This window comes from Rhinolophus sinicus, chromosome 5, assembly GCF_057876585.1.
Source record: "Rhinolophus sinicus isolate RSI-liver-muscle chromosome 5, RSI-T2T, whole genome shotgun sequence".
Classification (NCBI taxonomy): Eukaryota; Metazoa; Chordata; class Mammalia; order Chiroptera; family Rhinolophidae; genus Rhinolophus; species Rhinolophus sinicus.
The window spans coordinates 107,110,330-107,127,823 of record NC_142505.1 but is presented as its reverse complement, the minus strand read 5'-3'; the positions used below and the strand labels follow the sequence as shown (position 1 = coordinate 107,127,823).

General features: G+C 47.0%; 1 protein-coding gene across 4 annotated transcripts; it reads left to right on the top strand.

Moving 5' to 3' along the window:
• Positions 1-11,905: 11,905 nt before the first annotated feature.
• On the top strand, positions 11,906-17,022 carry DRD1 (dopamine receptor D1). 4 transcript variants are annotated; one of them, XM_074313907.2, is made up of 2 exons: positions 11,906-12,519; positions 13,534-17,022. In XM_074313907.2, exon 2 carries the CDS (start codon positions 13,983-13,985, stop codon positions 15,321-15,323), a length of 1,341 nt encoding a protein of 446 aa, XP_074170008.2. In that variant the 5' UTR covers positions 11,906-12,519; positions 13,534-13,982; the 3' UTR covers positions 15,324-17,022. The 4 variants fall into 4 exon arrangements, 3 of the variants coding, with proteins under 3 accessions (XP_074170008.2, XP_074170009.2, XP_019571776.3); XM_074313908.2 differs by lacking the exon at positions 11,906-12,519 and adding an exon at positions 12,524-12,624; XM_019716217.3 differs by lacking the exon at positions 11,906-12,519 and adding an exon at positions 12,930-13,441.
• The last annotated feature ends 472 nt before the right edge of the window (positions 17,023-17,494 follow it).

Sequence of the window (17,494 nt, the reverse complement as noted above, 5' to 3'; positions counted from 1 at the left end):
TCACAGGACACCTGGCCCACAGTAAGCGTCTGTGATTGACAGCTGTTGTTATTAGGGTTGCAGCTTCATGGCTCCCACAGCGCTTCACACATCTCTCTGCGAGCTCTCACCTCGTGGCATTTAACTTTAGTTTTACAGTCCTGTCTTCTCTAAACTGTGAACCCTTTAAAATATGGAATGCGGTCTTATTCAACTGTGTACCCCTGTGTCTGGCACAATGCAGGACACATGGTGGATTATATACCGGGGTGCCAAAGAAATGCACACACATTTTAAGAGATGTTAACACTTTGGTCTCAACGTTGCTCAAGCAGTAGTTCACCGTAACCAGAAGTGTCTGGATGCTGATGGGAACCACTTTGAGCACCTCTTGTAATTGCAGAAGTCAAGCGTGACTTGTATTCATCTTTTGTTATTGGTATATGTTGAGCATTACAATTTTAATACAGTTTTCCTTTCTTAAAATGTGTCTACATTTTTTGGTACACTTTGTATAGATACAAATATACGTATGTAAGTTTTTGCTAACTATGTGGTGAGAACCGTGATACACATACTTTACGATAAGCCTTCTTCACCGAAAGTTACATTTCATAAACGTTTTCTCAGTTTGCATTAGCATAATTCGCGCATTCATGCTTTTATTCAATACATGCTATTGCACACCAATTACACATCAGTAATTATTGTAGGTGCTGGGGATTCTGTATTGAAAGGCACAAATGTAACCGCCTGTCCCCATGCAATGGGCATCCTAGGAGAGGGAGACAGACAGTGAACCCTGTGAAGGAGTATATAGTGGTGATAAGAGCAGAGGGGTGGAAGGAAGTGTGGTCAGGGCAGACCTCTGGGGAAATGGGTCTCTCTCATTTGAATGACTGTGGAACATTCCACTGAGCTCTGTCACCATCCAATCAACTTGTACTGGGACTCTGTCCACTCAGATACATTGTGTGTGTGTGTGTGTGTGTGTGTGTGTGTGTGTGTGTGTGTGTGTTTTCTCAGGCCAGGGCAAGACTGCAGATTCTGGTCTAGCAACTCAGCAGAGCCTTATAGAAAAAGGGAGGTAGGGGAATACCAGTAACTGAGTGCCTACTGTGTGCTGGCAGAGTAGTCACTTTCACAAACATCTTCTCTGGTCCCCACGGAAACCCTGAGAGCTTAACTACTTGTATTAATTAGGGTTCACTAGAAAAACAGGACCAATAGGAAGGGTATCTCTCTATCTATCTCTGTCTGTCTGTCTGTCTGTCTGTCTGTCTGTCTATCTATCTATCTATCATCTCTGTCTGTCATCTGTCATCTATAGAGAGAGCTGTCTGGGAAGGAATTGGCTCACACTGGCCCAAATAAGCTTTTGCTTTATTTGGCAGCCTCAGTTCTTTCTTGTTGGACAGTGTGCTGGTTCTGTCCCCACATTCTCTGATGCCACGTGGGTTAGGGCACAGAAGGGCCCTGCGGCTACTGCCGCAAGTTACGCAGTCCTATTGGCAAGACACTCAGGGCCCAGGGAGCAGCAAGCACAACACAGGCAGAGCCAGGGAGTCTAAGCAGCAGACACGGACCCCAGAGGAGGGACCAATTGACCCGTTCTGGGTGCGTGTCTGGGAGCAGTTCCTGGCAGAGGTGATAGATGAACCAAGGCTTAAGAGACAAGTAGGAGAAAGCCAAGTGACGAAGTGGGACAGGACATTCTTTGCAGAGGGAGCAGTATGTGCGGCAGCAGAGGCCCAACTAGTTGGGTGGGTGGGGGGAGCTGCGGCTCACGTGGGGAGTGGAGGGCGTCTGGTGAGCCTGGAGGTGGCTCTCAAGGGGTGTGAAGGGTGGAGAAGGGCCAGGGGTGGGCCTCTCCCACCCAGACAGGGTGTGTATGCAGGAAATCCATCTGGGACAGGGGCTGAGGTCCAAGCTGGATGGTGTCCTCACGGGGTCCTTCACTGAAGAGGCTAGGGAGAGAACCGGCCAGGGCTAGACACCAGCAAAGCTAAGAGACAAATGTGCAACTGTAGGGAAGGAAAAATAATTTTCCTTTTGCCCTTCTAAGTTCTTCTGGCTGGTTGAATAATTCAAAAGCCATTCAGCAGGTGAACAGAAGATCAGATTTTAATATGTGCACATGGGGAATTCACATCAGCATGAAAATCCCGAAAACAGGAAGGCAAAATGAGGTATATATGTCATTTTGGACTAAGGAGGGGGAAGGAAGGCTATTCACAGAGAGATGAAAAGAGCCATTGCTTACAAAACAAATGTGAAAGAGGCCGTCTTGAAACAACGAGACACAGCCAGATGGCCCTTGCTGGGTCCCCCATCCATCACAGCCAGTTCATATTAAAATATGGTCATCTCTGGTGATAGCTCCTTCCTTGGATTAAGTCTTCTGCCCAAATTCTTTCAGGTGGTGAGGGACGAGTTCAAAGGTTTATTTTCCTCAGTCTTCTGTTTCTTAAAAATACCCAGCTTAGAATAACTAATATCCCCCCAAAAGAGCATATATTGGGGTGACAAACTCTGTTGCCCCTCACAACCTAGGGTATATCTCCAGGCAGAGTGCAGGTGGCACTGGGGTTTCATGGTGGTGTTACAAACAAACGCCGTGAGTTCGATGCCCGCGGCTGACAGAGAAGTCACAAGTCTGGGGCAGCAGGTTTTTCAAGAGCAAAAGGAGGTGTATTCATCAGGCCAGTCCAACGAGGAGACCAGACAAGGCTCCCGTTAGGCTCCCCAAACAAAATCTTGGGATCAAGTTCAAGAGGTGAGGGTGGGGAGAGCTTATAAATATCTAGAAATTCTAATTCAGGGGGTCTGATTGGCTGGTCTTAGAGCCAAGCCAACTAAGGATAGGGTTGTGGAAGGGGCGACAGAGAACAGAGAACGTCCAACCTGGCAGAGTTTGATCAATTAGTCCTCTGTGTGTCCCAATTTGGTCCCTGTGCCAACCTTCCTGAATGAGGGACCCCTCGCTCCTTAATGGGCTCGGGTGGTACTTGAGTTCCACAGATCTTGGTTCCATTATGCTTTCGAGGTCAGCTTAGGGGGTTTCGCTGCTAACTGTGCCTGCTCCAGCCTCTGGGGCCAGCCTGATCCGGCTTGGCCTGCTGGCCTCCCGAGTGCTGTGAGGAGGCCTGCGATTAGCTCCTGAAAGACACTTAAAAACTAGGAAAAAATACCCCAAAACTACTAGGGTCTGGTTTCAGTGTTAGGGCCTGCTTTCAACTGCAGACCATAAACCTAAAAACATTCTTGTTTGGGAGCAAAAACCCCGTGTGTCTCACATACAAGACATCCATAAACCACATGAATTGGCTCTTTGTCTAAAAATAAAGCAACACGAAGTACCGCTAAGCCAGTTCCCTCTTGCATAGGTCCTGGTGACTAAACACAATGCTGATGCCTCTGCGAGAGCTGAGTCACACATCCTGGGTGTAAGGAACTGGCTCGTTAGTCAAATTAATCCTAACATAATAGGATAGGGCAGAAATAAGGAAGAAAAAATAAAACTTCACCTTTTATTTTTTTTGCTCCGGTTGAGCACTCGCTGTCTTTTAACTCTCCTGTTAAGAATGTGATACCCAGCGGGCTCTCCAGGGCCAATCCATCCATTCATCCAGCATCTACCTACTGAGTGTCTACTTGTGCCGGCTCACACATCACCAGTGAGTGACCACGTCGCCCCCACCCCGCCACCCCTTTACCTCCACCCCAGAGCTTACATTCCCATGGGGGAGTCGGCAATAAACCAATCAGTACAGGATTTCAGGGGATGGGAAGTGGAATGAAGAAAGCTGGATAAAACGATAGAGCAAAGTAAGCATGGGCGGCGGGGCGGTAGTTTAGAGGGCATGTTTAGGGAAGGTTTCTCTGTGGAGGTGACATTGGAGCACAGACCTGAACAAAGGACGGGAAGTAGCTTTGGCCCATCCAGTGTTCCAATACCCGTGTAAACAATTCTTAAGATGAAATCCTCTCTGTTAAAATAAGTTGTGTCCTTTCCGTTTTCCTGACTGACACCCTAACTGACAGAATGTGTGTAGTGGATGTTCATGGATGGTCTCTCAAGATCCATTATCCTCCCTCTGCCGAGAACACCCAGACTTGGAGCCGTCACCTCTGCCCCGTTGCATAGCAGCCATTTGGTTTAGATGGGATCGAGCCAGATGTCAGCTCCGAGGTGATTGGTTTCGTCCTATCTGCCCCTTTTCAGTCTGCGATCTGGGGCAAATGAACGACTAGAACGCAGCTTCCGGTTCTTCCGAGCTAAAATAAGCCTCGTAAAACTTTCACCAGAGTTGGCCCATAGATGGCACTAAAAAGCATTAGTTTCATTCCCCCTTGGTTGCTTTCGTAGCTAAAGCACACACTTGGTGTGTGTTTCATTTTAGTACCTAGAGCATCAACATGACCGTTACTGTATTGCAACAAACACAAAACAACATGTCTACACTGGCTCTGACTCAGAACCCTCACTCCTCGGCATTGGCTGCGTTTTATGGTAATTTAACCCAAGTGGACTTCAGTGATCCGCCATTGCATCTCGTATTTGGGGGTTAGCCGCTAGCTCTGACTTTTAAAAAGTGACATCTGTTAATATATGTTGTCTGCTTTGTTTCAATTTATGTATTTGTTTCTCATTTCTAATTTTAATCTAATTTTTTATAGTGATAATGAGTCCTCATCCGAAACCAATGACTGTGAGGTAGAGAGCTGTCCTTGGCTCTTTGTTCCTGACGCAATAATTATCTCCGATATACAGAACAGCAGCTGTCCTCCACCCAACAGATAGAGATGATGGCCTTTAGAATGAGACAGGCCTTACAAGCCTCTTGTTCCACCATCTTACTCATTATGCAGCTTTGGATAATCACTGCCCCTCTCTGAGCCTCCAGGTCTGTTGAGTAAAATGGAGGTTAAAGGAGTAAAATGGAGGTTCATGTCTGAACCGTCTCCTCTCGCAGGCAGGATGGATGATGACTATTACGTTGTGGGGGAAGGAAACAATAGTTTTTCTTCTCCCCTCAGAAAGTTCTTCTGGCTGGACTTAGAATCGCAACAACATGACACGTAAGAAAATGACCAAAGTTAATACGTATGTACATGTGGGGGTTCCATAAGAATGAGGCCTGAAGACAGATGGCCAGTCCAGGCTTAGAAGCCATCTTGAGCTAAGGAGAAGGGTGGTTTGGGACTTCAGGGGCTGGAAGGCAATTCACGTGGAGCTAGAAAAGCAAATGTTTGGTCAATGAGTGTTTGCTGGGCCCTCTCTAATAGTGGGACACAGAGAGGACTTAGAACCAATGAGCCTTGCTCAGTTCCTCCCTGTCTGTCACACTCACTTCATGTTAAACTGTAGTTACCTATGATGACAGCTCCTTCCTGGAGCAAGGCCTCTAGCTAAAGGTTTTTTCCTGAGTCTTTCATTACTTAAAAATAACCAGCTTAAAATAGTCAGTATCCCAAAACGGCACATGTTGGGGTGGCAAACTCTGCTCCCGCTCAATGCCGTGCCCAAGAGTAAGGCAGTTCGGGTGAGTTTTTTCTGGCACGTGGGCTGTGGTGTGAGTCACATGTGCAAGGGGCGGGGTGGGGGGGTAGAATATTGGAGAGAAACCAAAACAAAAACCGGAGTGACCTGGGGACTTACACTCTAGTCTGCAGAGCCTGGATGAGCAAGGGGACCCCGGGGTCAAGTGTCAGGCACTGGTGAAAACAGAGTGCGTGACAGATGCTCAGCGAAGGGCCGCTATTCCTCCGTCTGCAGGGTAAATGAGGGACGCTGCCTCAGGCAGATAGCTACGCTTACTTCCTGTAGAAGGCTAGCATTTCGGCTAATGTCCTTTGACCAAAAGAAACCTGCCCTGGCTGACTTAGGCCCAAAGACGGCTTTGCTGTAAGGATAATGGGGAGTTCGCAGCCTGGAAAGGAGGGCTGGTCTACCTTGCCAGGGGAGGTTCAGGGGAGCACTGGGTCTTGAACTGCAGAGACTTACAAACCGCCCCCCCCCCCACCAAGGCTGCTATCTGATGGCTCAGCTCTGCCCTCCTTTCCTTTTTGTTGTGGTAAAATACAAATAATGTAAAATTTGCCATCTTAGTCATTTTAAAATGTGTAGTTTAGTGGCATTAAGTACACTCACATTGTTGTGCAACCATCACCACCATCCATCTCCTCTTCCTCACCTGAAACTCTGTCCCTATTCAACACTCACTCCCCATTCCCCTCTCCCCACAGCCTCTGGCAACCACCCTTCTACTTTCTGTCTGTATGTATCTGACGACTCTTGGTACCTCGTGTAAGTGAAACCATAGTGTTGGTCCTTTTGTGCCCAGCTTACTTCACTCAACATAATGTCCTCAAGGTTTATCCATGTTGTAGCCTGTGTCAGAGTTTCCTTCCTTTTTAAGGCTGAATAATATTCCATTGCGTGTATGGACCACACTGTGTTTATCTGTTCATCTGTCTGTGGACACTTGGGTGGCTTCCACCTTTGGCCTGTTGTGAATAATGTAATTATGATAATGTAAATATCTGAGTCCATGTTTTCAATTTTGGGGGGGTATATACCCCAAACTGAAATTGTTGGTCATATGGTAATTCTATTTTTAATTTTTTGAGGAACTGCCATACTATTTTGCATAGTGGCTGCACCATTTTACCTTTCTAGCAATATACAGGGATCCAATTTCTTTCCACATCTTTGCCAACACTTCTCATTTTCTGATTTAAAAAAAAGCCATCCTGACGGGTGTGAATTGGTATCTCATTGTGGTTTTGATTTATATTTTCCTAAAGATTAGTAATGGGCTTCCTTTCATGTGATTACAGGCCATTTGTATATCATTTTTGGAAAAATGTCTAATCAAGTTTTTTTGTCCATTTTTTTTGAGTTGTAGGAGTTCTTTATATAGTCTAGATATTAATCTCTTATCAGATATATGATTTGCAAATATTTTCTCCCATTCTGTGGGCTGCCTTTACATTCTGTTGATAGTGTCCTTTGATGCACAAAAATGTTTAAATTGATAGACCTGGAGAGAGAGGGAGGGAACTCCAGAGGTCTTCAGAGTCCCTTTGAGTATTCAGCATACTAATCAGTGTATGATGTAAGGAACTAAAGATTATATAGGAAATGGCATCTGGAAAAGTATCTAGAACCTGTGTGAACAGGGCTGAGAACAGTGCTTGTTGTCACCAGCCAGACTGCTCCTAATTCACAGGGCACTGGGCACAGTACACAGAAGAATCTTGCCTCAGTCATGGAAAATAATTAAATACTGCTCAACACTATGGCTTTACGTAAGAAGTCCCCATAGCAATATCTGAAAGGATCAACTATTTTTACATAATTTAACTGTGTTCTTGAACAAAGCTCAAGAATATTTTTAGGAATATAAAAACATTCAGCACCCAACAAAATAAAATTTACAATGTGTGGCATCCAATCAAAAATTATCAGGCATGAAAAGAATGAGAAAAATACAACCCATAATGGGGAGAAAATGCAATCAATTAAACTGACACAGGTTGGGACTAGCAAAGAGAGACATTAAAACAGTTATTTAACTATATTTCATACATTCAATATCTTAAATGGAGACATGTGAGATGTAAAAAAGACAAAAAATGAACTTCTGGAGATAAAAACTACAAAATATGAAATGAAAAATACACTAGATGTGATTAACAACAGATTAGACCTTGAAGAAGAAAAATATTAGTGAATTAGATATTAAATATTAGATAGCACAATAGAAACTATCCAAAATGAAATAACAGAGAGAAAAGAGAGTAAATAAAAGAGAATAGAATCAGCGAGTTGTAGGCTAACCCCAAGAAGCCTAATGTACGCATGTAAGTGAAGAACCTGAAGTGAAAAAGAAAGAGGGAGAAAAAATTTTTTGAAAAAAATAGCTAAATTTCTTTCAAATTTGGCAAAAACTGTAAACCCACATATCCAAGAAACTCAACGAATCCCAAGCACACCTAGTGTTTGAAGAAAACTACACTAAGGTATGTCTTGATTAAATTAATCAAAACCAGTGATAAAGAAAAAAAATCTTTTAAAAAGCAGCCCAAGGTAAAAAGGACATCATGTTACGTGCAGAGGGACAAAGATAAAGGTGATGGCAGATTTCTCAGTGGAAACAATGCAAGTAAGATGCCAGTGGACCAACCTCTTAAAGCACTAAAAGGAAAAAATCTGTCAATCTAGAATTCTATCCCTAGCAAAATGTCTTTCAAAAAAATGAAGGCAAAATGAAGTCTTTTCAGAGACACAAAAGCTGAAAGAGTAAGTCACCAGCAGACCTGCACTGTAAGAAAAGTTAAAGGTCATCCTTCAAGCAGCAAGATGCTACCTGATGAAAATACGGATTTTCACACAAAAATGAAGAGCATCAGAAATAGTACATGTATAAATGTATGGGTAGATATTTAATATTTTCCTCTTATTATTTAAATACCTTTACAAGATCATTGGCTGTTTACAGAAAAATTATAACAATGTGCTGTGGGATTTATATCGTGTATAGAAATAAAATGTATGAGAACAGCCTACAGATTGGGAGGGAAGACATGGCAGGTTCTTAACTGCACATGAAATGGTATAATATCCCTTGAAGATAGGCTATGCAAAGTTGCATAAGATATAGATATACGACATACCTGTATCTTATATTGATATATAATATATATCATATACTATATAAGATATAGACATCAGATATATCTATAGCTACATCATCTATCATACATCTTATCACATATATGATGTAAACCCCAAAACAACTATGAAAATAACAAATCACAAAATTACAGAAAATAAGACAATAAAGGAGATAAAATGGAATCTTAAAAATGATTCAGCTAAGTCTGTAGATGGCAGAAAAAGAGGAAAAGGAAACCAAGACCAGATGTAACAATAGAAAACATGTTATGTGCACTGAACTACCTCTCAACCACTACCCAAAGTGATATTTGTTGATCTTTAAATTTTTAGTGTTGATTTTTGAAATGCATAATAACTATGGGTGAAGACAATATGACACGGGAGTAGGAATTTCAGAGAAGCTGTATTTTATGGTCTAAAACAAGCATCCTAGTTACTTAGTCAAAATCAGCCACGCTTTACCTCTTTTCACTGACATTATAAGCAATTGTTGTGGGTATAAAATCAGATTTAATAATCCTAGAGCTTTCCAAATGTATATCATTTGTTATACTTGACAGTTCAGTTGTTTTATTTATTATGAGATTAAGTACCCCCGTGATAGGGTGCCTTTTGTATTCATTTACTTTTACAAGCTCCAAATAAAAATTTGTTGAAAAGCATCATTTTACCTCTTCCTCCCTGCAGGGCATAAATCACAGTGGAGCTTAAAAGACATGCCCACGTGGGAAACAAAGGTACTTTTGTGTTTAGATTTACATTTCCAGCAGTATCTAATTATTCTAATACCTGCTTGCATTTATATTCACATTCTTACTGTTTTGGGGGGAAACTTTTATAGAATAAAACTGAAGCCTTCATTTCACCTTGGCTTCAAGAGGGAAAAAAACAGAAGGAATAAAACAAAAAACCCAGACCCCTAGCCAAATGGTAAGTGCCTCTGAAATTCACACTCTGCAAAGTGTAAAGAACCCTGAGATTCAGGCTACATTTTACTCTTCCCTGTTCCCTCAGCAACGGGTGCTCAAAAATCAGTGACCTAAATCTGCTAGAAAGGAATCTCAGATGTCTATCTTAGAATCATGAGAAATTGTTCAACTCTCTTGTTTTCCTGGTGACAGGAAACAATACTCCCCCCTTAGGTGTTCACAGGTTCTTCCTTCCTCTCCACCTGAGCCTTTCTGTTTTGTGAGTAAGGAGATTTGATGCTGTGATAGTGAAAATGGCACAAGTTGCCTCGTGAGCGAGAAATATCCTCTCCACCACTGTAAAAGTCACATATGTTGATTGGCTCACCTAGACCTGTCTGGTGAATGAGCTGGGAAAAAGACATGGGTCACATGGGGGTAGGTTGGAAAGCATGTAGGGGATTTTTCAAGTGAAGGAAGAGAGGTTCTTTGGGAGCAGCTGCCGAGCTTCAGAGAAATGAGGATATAAAGAAGAATGTTGTGAATGTCATTTGTTTGCAACAAGTTTTTGGTTCAGATTTCGATTTCACACCAAATATTTTTTTTTTGGCTGTAGAACTGGTGTTTCATTGAATGTGATGGCAACAGAGACCAGACCAGTTGCCACCGGTCTTTACATCGATGGACCCCTTGAGGCCTGGGTAGTGTGGCCGTGGTCCTCATTTTCATGTAAAGAGCAGTGGGCACTGCCAGGGTATTGGCTTGGGGGCACTGGTCACAGCAGGCAGCAGACAAAAATTTTACCCCTCTCAGGGGCCTCATCCTGACCTCCAGCCCCTTTCCTTCAGTCTTGGCAGTGTGTTCTTTTGGGATTTCTTTCCATATGGGAAATCCTAGGGAGCCCTCCCTCCTGGGGGCTAATCCCATCTGCCCTTTATCCTGGACAAAAGGTCCCCACCCTTTCCTGCCTCCTCAGGTTAACGCTGAATGTCCCTCCCAGTGTATTTCTGGATAATTGCAGTGGCAACCTTTCCGGATAGTGTGGTTAGAATGCAGAGTGAAACATCCAGGCCCTGGTAACCGCTTTGAACCAGGAGCATGTCTTCTCATTTGTGTTGGTTAGTACCAAGGAAACAACGGTGAAACAAAGTCAGGAAGCCTGCGGAGGGGCTGTCTTAGGCGGGAGATCTGGAAGCGTATGTCAAGTTTGCCTCGAGACTCTACAAGAATGTGGTACTTTGGGTATGTGTGTGGCAGAAATTGTGTCTGTGACCACAGCTCATGACTCCTGGAGTCCCTGTGTGTGACAGTGAGGCTGGGGGAGGACAAAGCTGGGAGCAGAGGCACAGGAGGGGCTGCATCAGTAATGCAGTCCTTTCACTGCCAACCAAGGTGGGGTTAGTACTGGCTAATTAACTAGAATTCCTATTTAGGTTCAAGATTGATTCTTACCGATAACTGGAGGTCCATTGTGATGCATGGTTCTCATGGAGATAAGGCTGTGGGGGTTTCTTTTCTTTTCTTTCTTTCTTTTTTTTTTTTTTTTTTTTTTTTAAGATTTTATTGGGGAAGGGGAATAGGACTTTATTGGGGAACAATGTGTACTTCCAGGACTTTTTTCCCAAGTCAAGTTGTCCTTTCAATCTTAGTTGTGGAAGGCGCAGCTCAGCTCCAGGTCCAGTTGCCAGTTGCAGGGGGCGCAGCCCACCATCCCTTGCCGGACTCCAACGGGCAACCTTGTGGTTGAGAGCCCACTGGCCCATGTGGGAATGGAACCAGCAGCCATCCGAGTTAGGAGCACGGAGCTCCAACTGCCTGAGCCACAGGCCGGCCCAAGGCTGTGGGTTTTTTAAGGAGCCCTCAGGGCTTCCTGCCCAGGGAGGGCTGACTAGGTCGTCTGCTCAGCCCCAGGCCCTCAGCAAACACCATCTCATTTAATTCTAACCAGCCTGTTGTATCATCACTATTTTACAGAGGAAGCCAAGCTTGGGGAGGGGAGAGGGCCCCGCAGGGGAGGGGAGGGACCGGAAGTCCGGCAATCTGCCATGGAAACGCCTTAGGTATCCTCCCTACACTCAGGAGGGCAGAGGAAGGCAGTGATGTTGCCATTTAGACACAGTGTGAAATCTGACCTGTGAGTCACTGCCTAGGGCAGCTGGGGAGGGGCTCAGGGCCATCCTTCTCCACCAGGCCCTCTGGCCTCCATCTTGCCCTTCCCTCTGTTTCAGCCCTGTGGCTTCTGAGATGGACCTGGAGCTCCCGGTACGCAGTCACGTGTAAATGAAAGGAGCACAAGAACACGCAGGCAGGGGACAGGCAGCCAGCACCCTCATTTGCCCCGCGATTTTGAGCACCTTTCTGAACCTGGTTTTCCACTCAGGCGCAGCGGAGATGAGCAGGTCTAGGACGAGGGGTTCTAAGGGCTGAATGACACACAGGCCGCTCAGTAAATGCCGGTTCTCTCTGGTCTTTAAGGCACGCCTCTTGCTTTCCCTGTCGCCCTTGCTCTTGGAACATAGTGAGCTCTCAGGAAAATATATTGGTTCACTGAATGCAGTGCCAGCAAAAGGGATTTTTCGCCCCGGTCAGTTTTTAAGGGTATTTTAAGCAGAGGAGTCCCCTTTCTGGCAGTCATGGTCAGGAAAGAGCGGGTCCAGGAGCAGGTCCCGCGTGGATGCCGGCGCGGGTGCAGGTGAGGTCTGTACCTGTCAGGGCAAAGCTGGGGCTCAGGAAGTCGCAGCCGCCGGCAGAGGGCGCCCCGGGACCGCTGAGCGTGTGGCGCTGGGGTTGGGGCGTTCGCGGGGCGCGGGGCACCCGCAGCAGTCCAGCATTGACCGCAGCCCTGGACGTGCCCGCGATCCCCGCGGAGCGCGAAGGGAGCGCACTCGCCGCCCGGTGGAGCGCAGGGGCCAGGCGCGCCGCTGCGCCGAGCCCTGCCCGCGTGCGGTGAGTACAGGCGCCCGCCGGGACTTCTCACCCTAGTCGGGGGCACCTGGAGGCACGCAGGTCGGACGGAGGCGGGCTGGTCTAGTGGTTGGTGTGCGTGGGAAGGTGAGCATGGTCCCCGTTCGCGTTGGTCTTTGGGAAGGGCTTGGGGTCAACCCCAAGAGGCTCTGGATGTCGGGACGAGCTTTGCTTTCAGGAACTTGAGGTTCTAACGTCGGGATTTGTCTCGCGGGACCCGCCGCGTGCTGTCCATTTGTCTGGGGGCCCTGGGGTGGCAGAGTAACCCAGGGCCAGCGAGCGCTCACCTGGGCGTCCCCCACCCCTTTCACCAGCGGCACCATCCAGGGGAACCACGTGCGGCTGTCACCCGCAACTCTTCCTGTCAAGCGAAGCCCGCCCCCAGGGCAGGGGAGGGGATTCGGGAGTGGGGTGGGCTGTGCCCCACGGGCCATCTCGGCTCTCTCTGCTTCGTGTCCCCAGGGGCTCTTGGGAGGTGGCGGGCATTGCCGCAGGAAGGCGCAGGGCCCTGCCGGGAGGGGCCAGAGGCCGCCCAAGGGGCGCCCGGGCACTGTGCTCTAGGGAGTAGGGAAGCAAAGGAAAGACGCTGCCCAAGTGACTAGTTATGGAGGTGCCCTCTCCCAAGGCGGCGCCAAGCTGCCGGGAGCCCTTTTCCCGAGTCTCCTCCGCCTTGAACCATCTCTAACCCTTCGAGGCAGTGGGGCAGCGCCGGCTCTCTGGGGGCCTGGCCCGGGATTTCTCCCCCAAACCCGCCCGAGCTATTTTTGCTCATCGAGAACCGAACCCCGGGTGCGCGCGCGGGGCAGGACTCAGGCGCGCCGCCTGGGCGTTGTGGAGCTGCGGCGCCTCGCGAACCCCGCTCTCCGAGCTCCAGGGGCTTTAAGAGAGACAACGCCAAGGCAAGGTAGGTGGCTCGGACGGAGTCGCATCGGGCTTGACCTGAGTAAAACTGCAATCTGCTCGTCTTGGCGACCTTTGCTTTCTCTTTGCTTTTAGGGTGTTTGGGGAGCTGCTGTGGCGCCAGGGGTTTGGAGGAGCGAGGCATGTATTTTCAGCTGCGCCTCAGCTCTGAAATGTGACTCCAATTGACTAGCTCGGCAGAGGCCTCCAGTCTCTGGATTGATACTTTAGAATATGCTAAAGAGCCGATGCTTTCCATGGGGAATCGAAGGGCCAGCTGGTCGCAGTGACCGTGACCTGGAGCGAGGGAGTTGGAAGACAGTGGTAGAAAGCCAGAGGGACCTTCCAAGGGGCTGACTTGGATCGCTGCGGCCAGGCTCCTGCCACACAATTGCTGCAGCCCTCCGATGGCGCGCTGGTGAGGGCCTCCACCCAGTGGGCCAGGGGGCTGTGCGAAGGGCTGCTGGTGAGTGAGGACTGACCCCTGACCTCTGCTTAGGAACTTGAGGGCTGTCCGAGCCCCCTATGCACCCTCCCTCTGGAAGATGAGGACTCTGAACACCTCCACCATGGACAGGGCCGGGCTGGTGGTGGAAAGGGACTTCTCCTTCCGTGTCCTCACAGCCTGTTTCCTGTCACTGCTCATCCTGTCCACCCTCCTGGGGAACACGCTGGTCTGTGCCGCCGTCATCAGGTTCCGACACCTGCGTTCCAAGGTGACCAACTTCTTCGTCATCTCCCTGGCTGTCTCGGACCTCTTGGTGGCCGTGTTGGTCATGCCCTGGAAAGCGGTGGCCGAGATCGCTGGCTTCTGGCCCTTTGGGTCTTTCTGTAACATCTGGGTGGCCTTCGACATCATGTGCTCCACCGCGTCCATCCTGAACCTCTGTGTGATCAGCGTAGACAGGTACTGGGCCATCTCGAGCCCCTTCCGGTACGAGAGGAAGATGACCCCCAAGGCCGCGTGCATTCTGATCAGCGTGGCCTGGACTCTGTCCGTTCTTATCTCCTTCATCCCGGTGCAGCTCAGCTGGCACAAGGCGAAACCCACAAGCCCCTCTGACGGAAATGCCACGTCCCTGGGCGACGCCACGGACAACTGTGATTCCAGCTTGAGCAGGACATACGCCATTTCATCCTCCCTGATCAGCTTTTACATCCCCGTGGCCATCATGATTGTCACCTACACCCGGATCTACAGGATCGCCCAGAAACAGATCCGGCGCATTTCGGCCCTGGAGAGGGCAGCCGTCCACGCCAAGAATTGCCAGACCACTGCAGGGAATGGGAACCCCGTGGAGTGTGCTCAACCGGAAAGCTCCTTTAAGATGTCCTTCAAAAGAGAAACTAAGGTTCTGAAGACGCTGTCGGTGATCATGGGGGTGTTTGTGTGCTGCTGGCTCCCTTTCTTCATCTTGAACTGTATGGTGCCCTTTTGTGGGTCCGGGGAGACGAAGCCTTTCTGCATAGATTCCATCACCTTTGACGTGTTCGTGTGGTTTGGGTGGGCTAATTCCTCCTTGAACCCCATCATTTATGCCTTTAATGCTGATTTTCGGAAGGCATTTTCAACCCTCTTAGGATGCTACAGAATTTGCCCGACGTCGAATAACGCCATAGAGACAGTGAGCATCAATAATAACGGGGGCGTCGTGTTTTCCAGCCATCACGAGCCACGGGGCTCCGTCTCCAAGGACTGCAATCTGCTGTACCTGATCCCGCACGCTGTGGGCTCCTCCGAGGACCTGAAGAAGGAGGAGGCAGGCGCAATAGCCAAACCCTTGGAGAAGCTGTCCCCGGCCCTGTCTGTCATTTTGGACCATGACACTGATGTCTCTCTAGAAAAGATCCAGCCCATCACACAAAATGGACAGCACCCAACCTGAACTCCAAGGTGCATCCTGCCAGCCACGCTCACCCCCAAAGCTAGAGATCTCCCCAGGGCTTGCTGTTAGGAAACCAAGGTGTGGGGAGACGCCGAGGTGTCAGGCAAGCCGTGCTCTGCTGCTTTCCCTGAACACACAACTAACTCTATTTGAAAACCCATTCCAGTGTGTTTTCTGTGTTGTGCAGTGAATCAGAGAGACACACATCAAGCGAGTGTGACAAGGGACTTGTCTTTGGCTCCAAGATTATTTTTAGAAACCGATTCTTAGGACTTAAAAAATAGGGCAAAGAATCAACCATGAACAGCTTCACTTAAAAATTAAACCTTTCTGGGAAGGAAGTGAGAAGGGTTGAGTTTGCTGTGTACAAACAGGTGCTAACACTGGTCCAAGCAAAGTTTTCAGATTGTAAAGGTAGGTGCATGCCTTCATAAATTATTTCTGAAAAATAATTGAGCCTTACAGTACGGGTGGGGTTGCTTTCTCAGAATCGAGAGATGATTGTGGATATTAGGTTTATTTATCTATTGTATTATATGGCTATTTTTAATTTATTATAATGAATCTATATTTATCATATTTAATAGGATAAACCAATGAGTTATCTGTGACTTCACGGTCACATTTTCGTCCGTGTAACTAGCACTTTATAAGCCAATGAAACAAACATACAGTCTCTGAGATTCTAAATGCTCATGTATGGCTTCTAGATATGCAGCTGAGATGGATAGGAAATGAAGCTGTGATCATTCCTTAAAATTCATTGGCATAAATAAAGACGAGGTGAGAACTGACAAATGCTGTGAATGTTTTTTGTGTTTTATTTTTTCTAAAATGATATTGGAAAACTTTAAAAAGCATAGCTACTGTTGCATTTCGAATGTTTTAAATGACCGCCACTTCCTCGGAGATTGACTGGCAGTTCTGTAAATATCTTAAATAAAAGCCAGCTTAAGAAAACACCAATTGAAATGTGTGCTCTTAGGCGGTAATAACAAGTATATGCCACTTTGTATTTATGTGAAATAACTGGCCCTCTGTGTCTTTTCTCATTTCACACATCAGATAGCTTTTCGGAACCAGACAAACGGCTGTCCTGGTGAAGACAGTGGCTTTCCTTAATTCTTACGTCACAACAGTCTCACCAACGGACAGAGGTCAAATCCTGCGCCTCCATCTTACTAGGTCAAACCAAGCTACTTTTGTAGTGCTTCCATCTGAACTTAGAACTGATTTTTATAGAAGTCTAAATGTTAGTGGTGTACTGACTAATGAACAGTGCCTCCTTCTCGTCCTTGAGGAAGGCACTTCTGTTGGGAAAAACAGGAGACCCCTTCTCTGTGAGTGTGGTAGGCACCCCAGAGCCATCAGTATTCTTTGACAAATGCAGACCTTGTGTCTGTACTTTGGAATCTCCTTTCTGCATCATCACCCGGACTGTGAAAAGTACCATAATCTCCCCCTGCGAGATACTAATTCATGGGGGGCATTGCAAGAGAATTCCTTTGAAATGTTGACGAAGTTTTCATGTGGGGGAGCAGTTTACTCAACATTTAGATGAAATGGGTCACCGGAAAGACATCTGCTGAACAGTGTCTCTCCTGGGTCCCGGCTGTGTTATTGCTGCCTTTGAATGTTTCCTTGATTTGATTGCCTGTACGCTTTCTTACAAATAATAAAATTATTTTGTGAACTCGAATCCACCCTGAATGAGCCGTGTTGCATTTGTTTTAAAAAGCGAAGGTATTTCAGACCCACAAGTAAGAAAACGTGGCCATTTTCAAGGCTATGTCACTTTTCTTCCTTTTAGTGGAAATTTCTCCTGTGATGGGTGCCACGTGTTGCCTTTGAATATTGAAACAGGAAAATGGTTTTGATTTGGGCTATGCACTCTCATTTTCCTTCTGTCTTAAAGACTTTTTTTTTTTTTTTTTTTTAAGAAACCCTTCTTTACTGGAGGAATTACTCTACTTTCCCTTTCACAGATTTGAAAGATTCCTCAACTCTCTGCTTTTTAGTTCAGAGAGCCCAGGGACTTTAAATACTGTAAACATTACAGAAAATGCTGTGGCTCGCTATGGGGTTGTTTTGGACTCAGTTTAGGGCAGCCACTGTGTGTGTGTGTGTGTGTGTGTGTGTGTGTGTGTGTGTGTGTAGTGTTTGTTTTGAGA

What these genes read in the sequence shown, in the direction of transcription:
- DRD1 (XM_074313907.2), top strand. Translation starts at nt 13,983, where the DNA reads ATGAGGACTCTGAACACCTCCACCATGGACAGGGCCGGGCTGGTGGTG.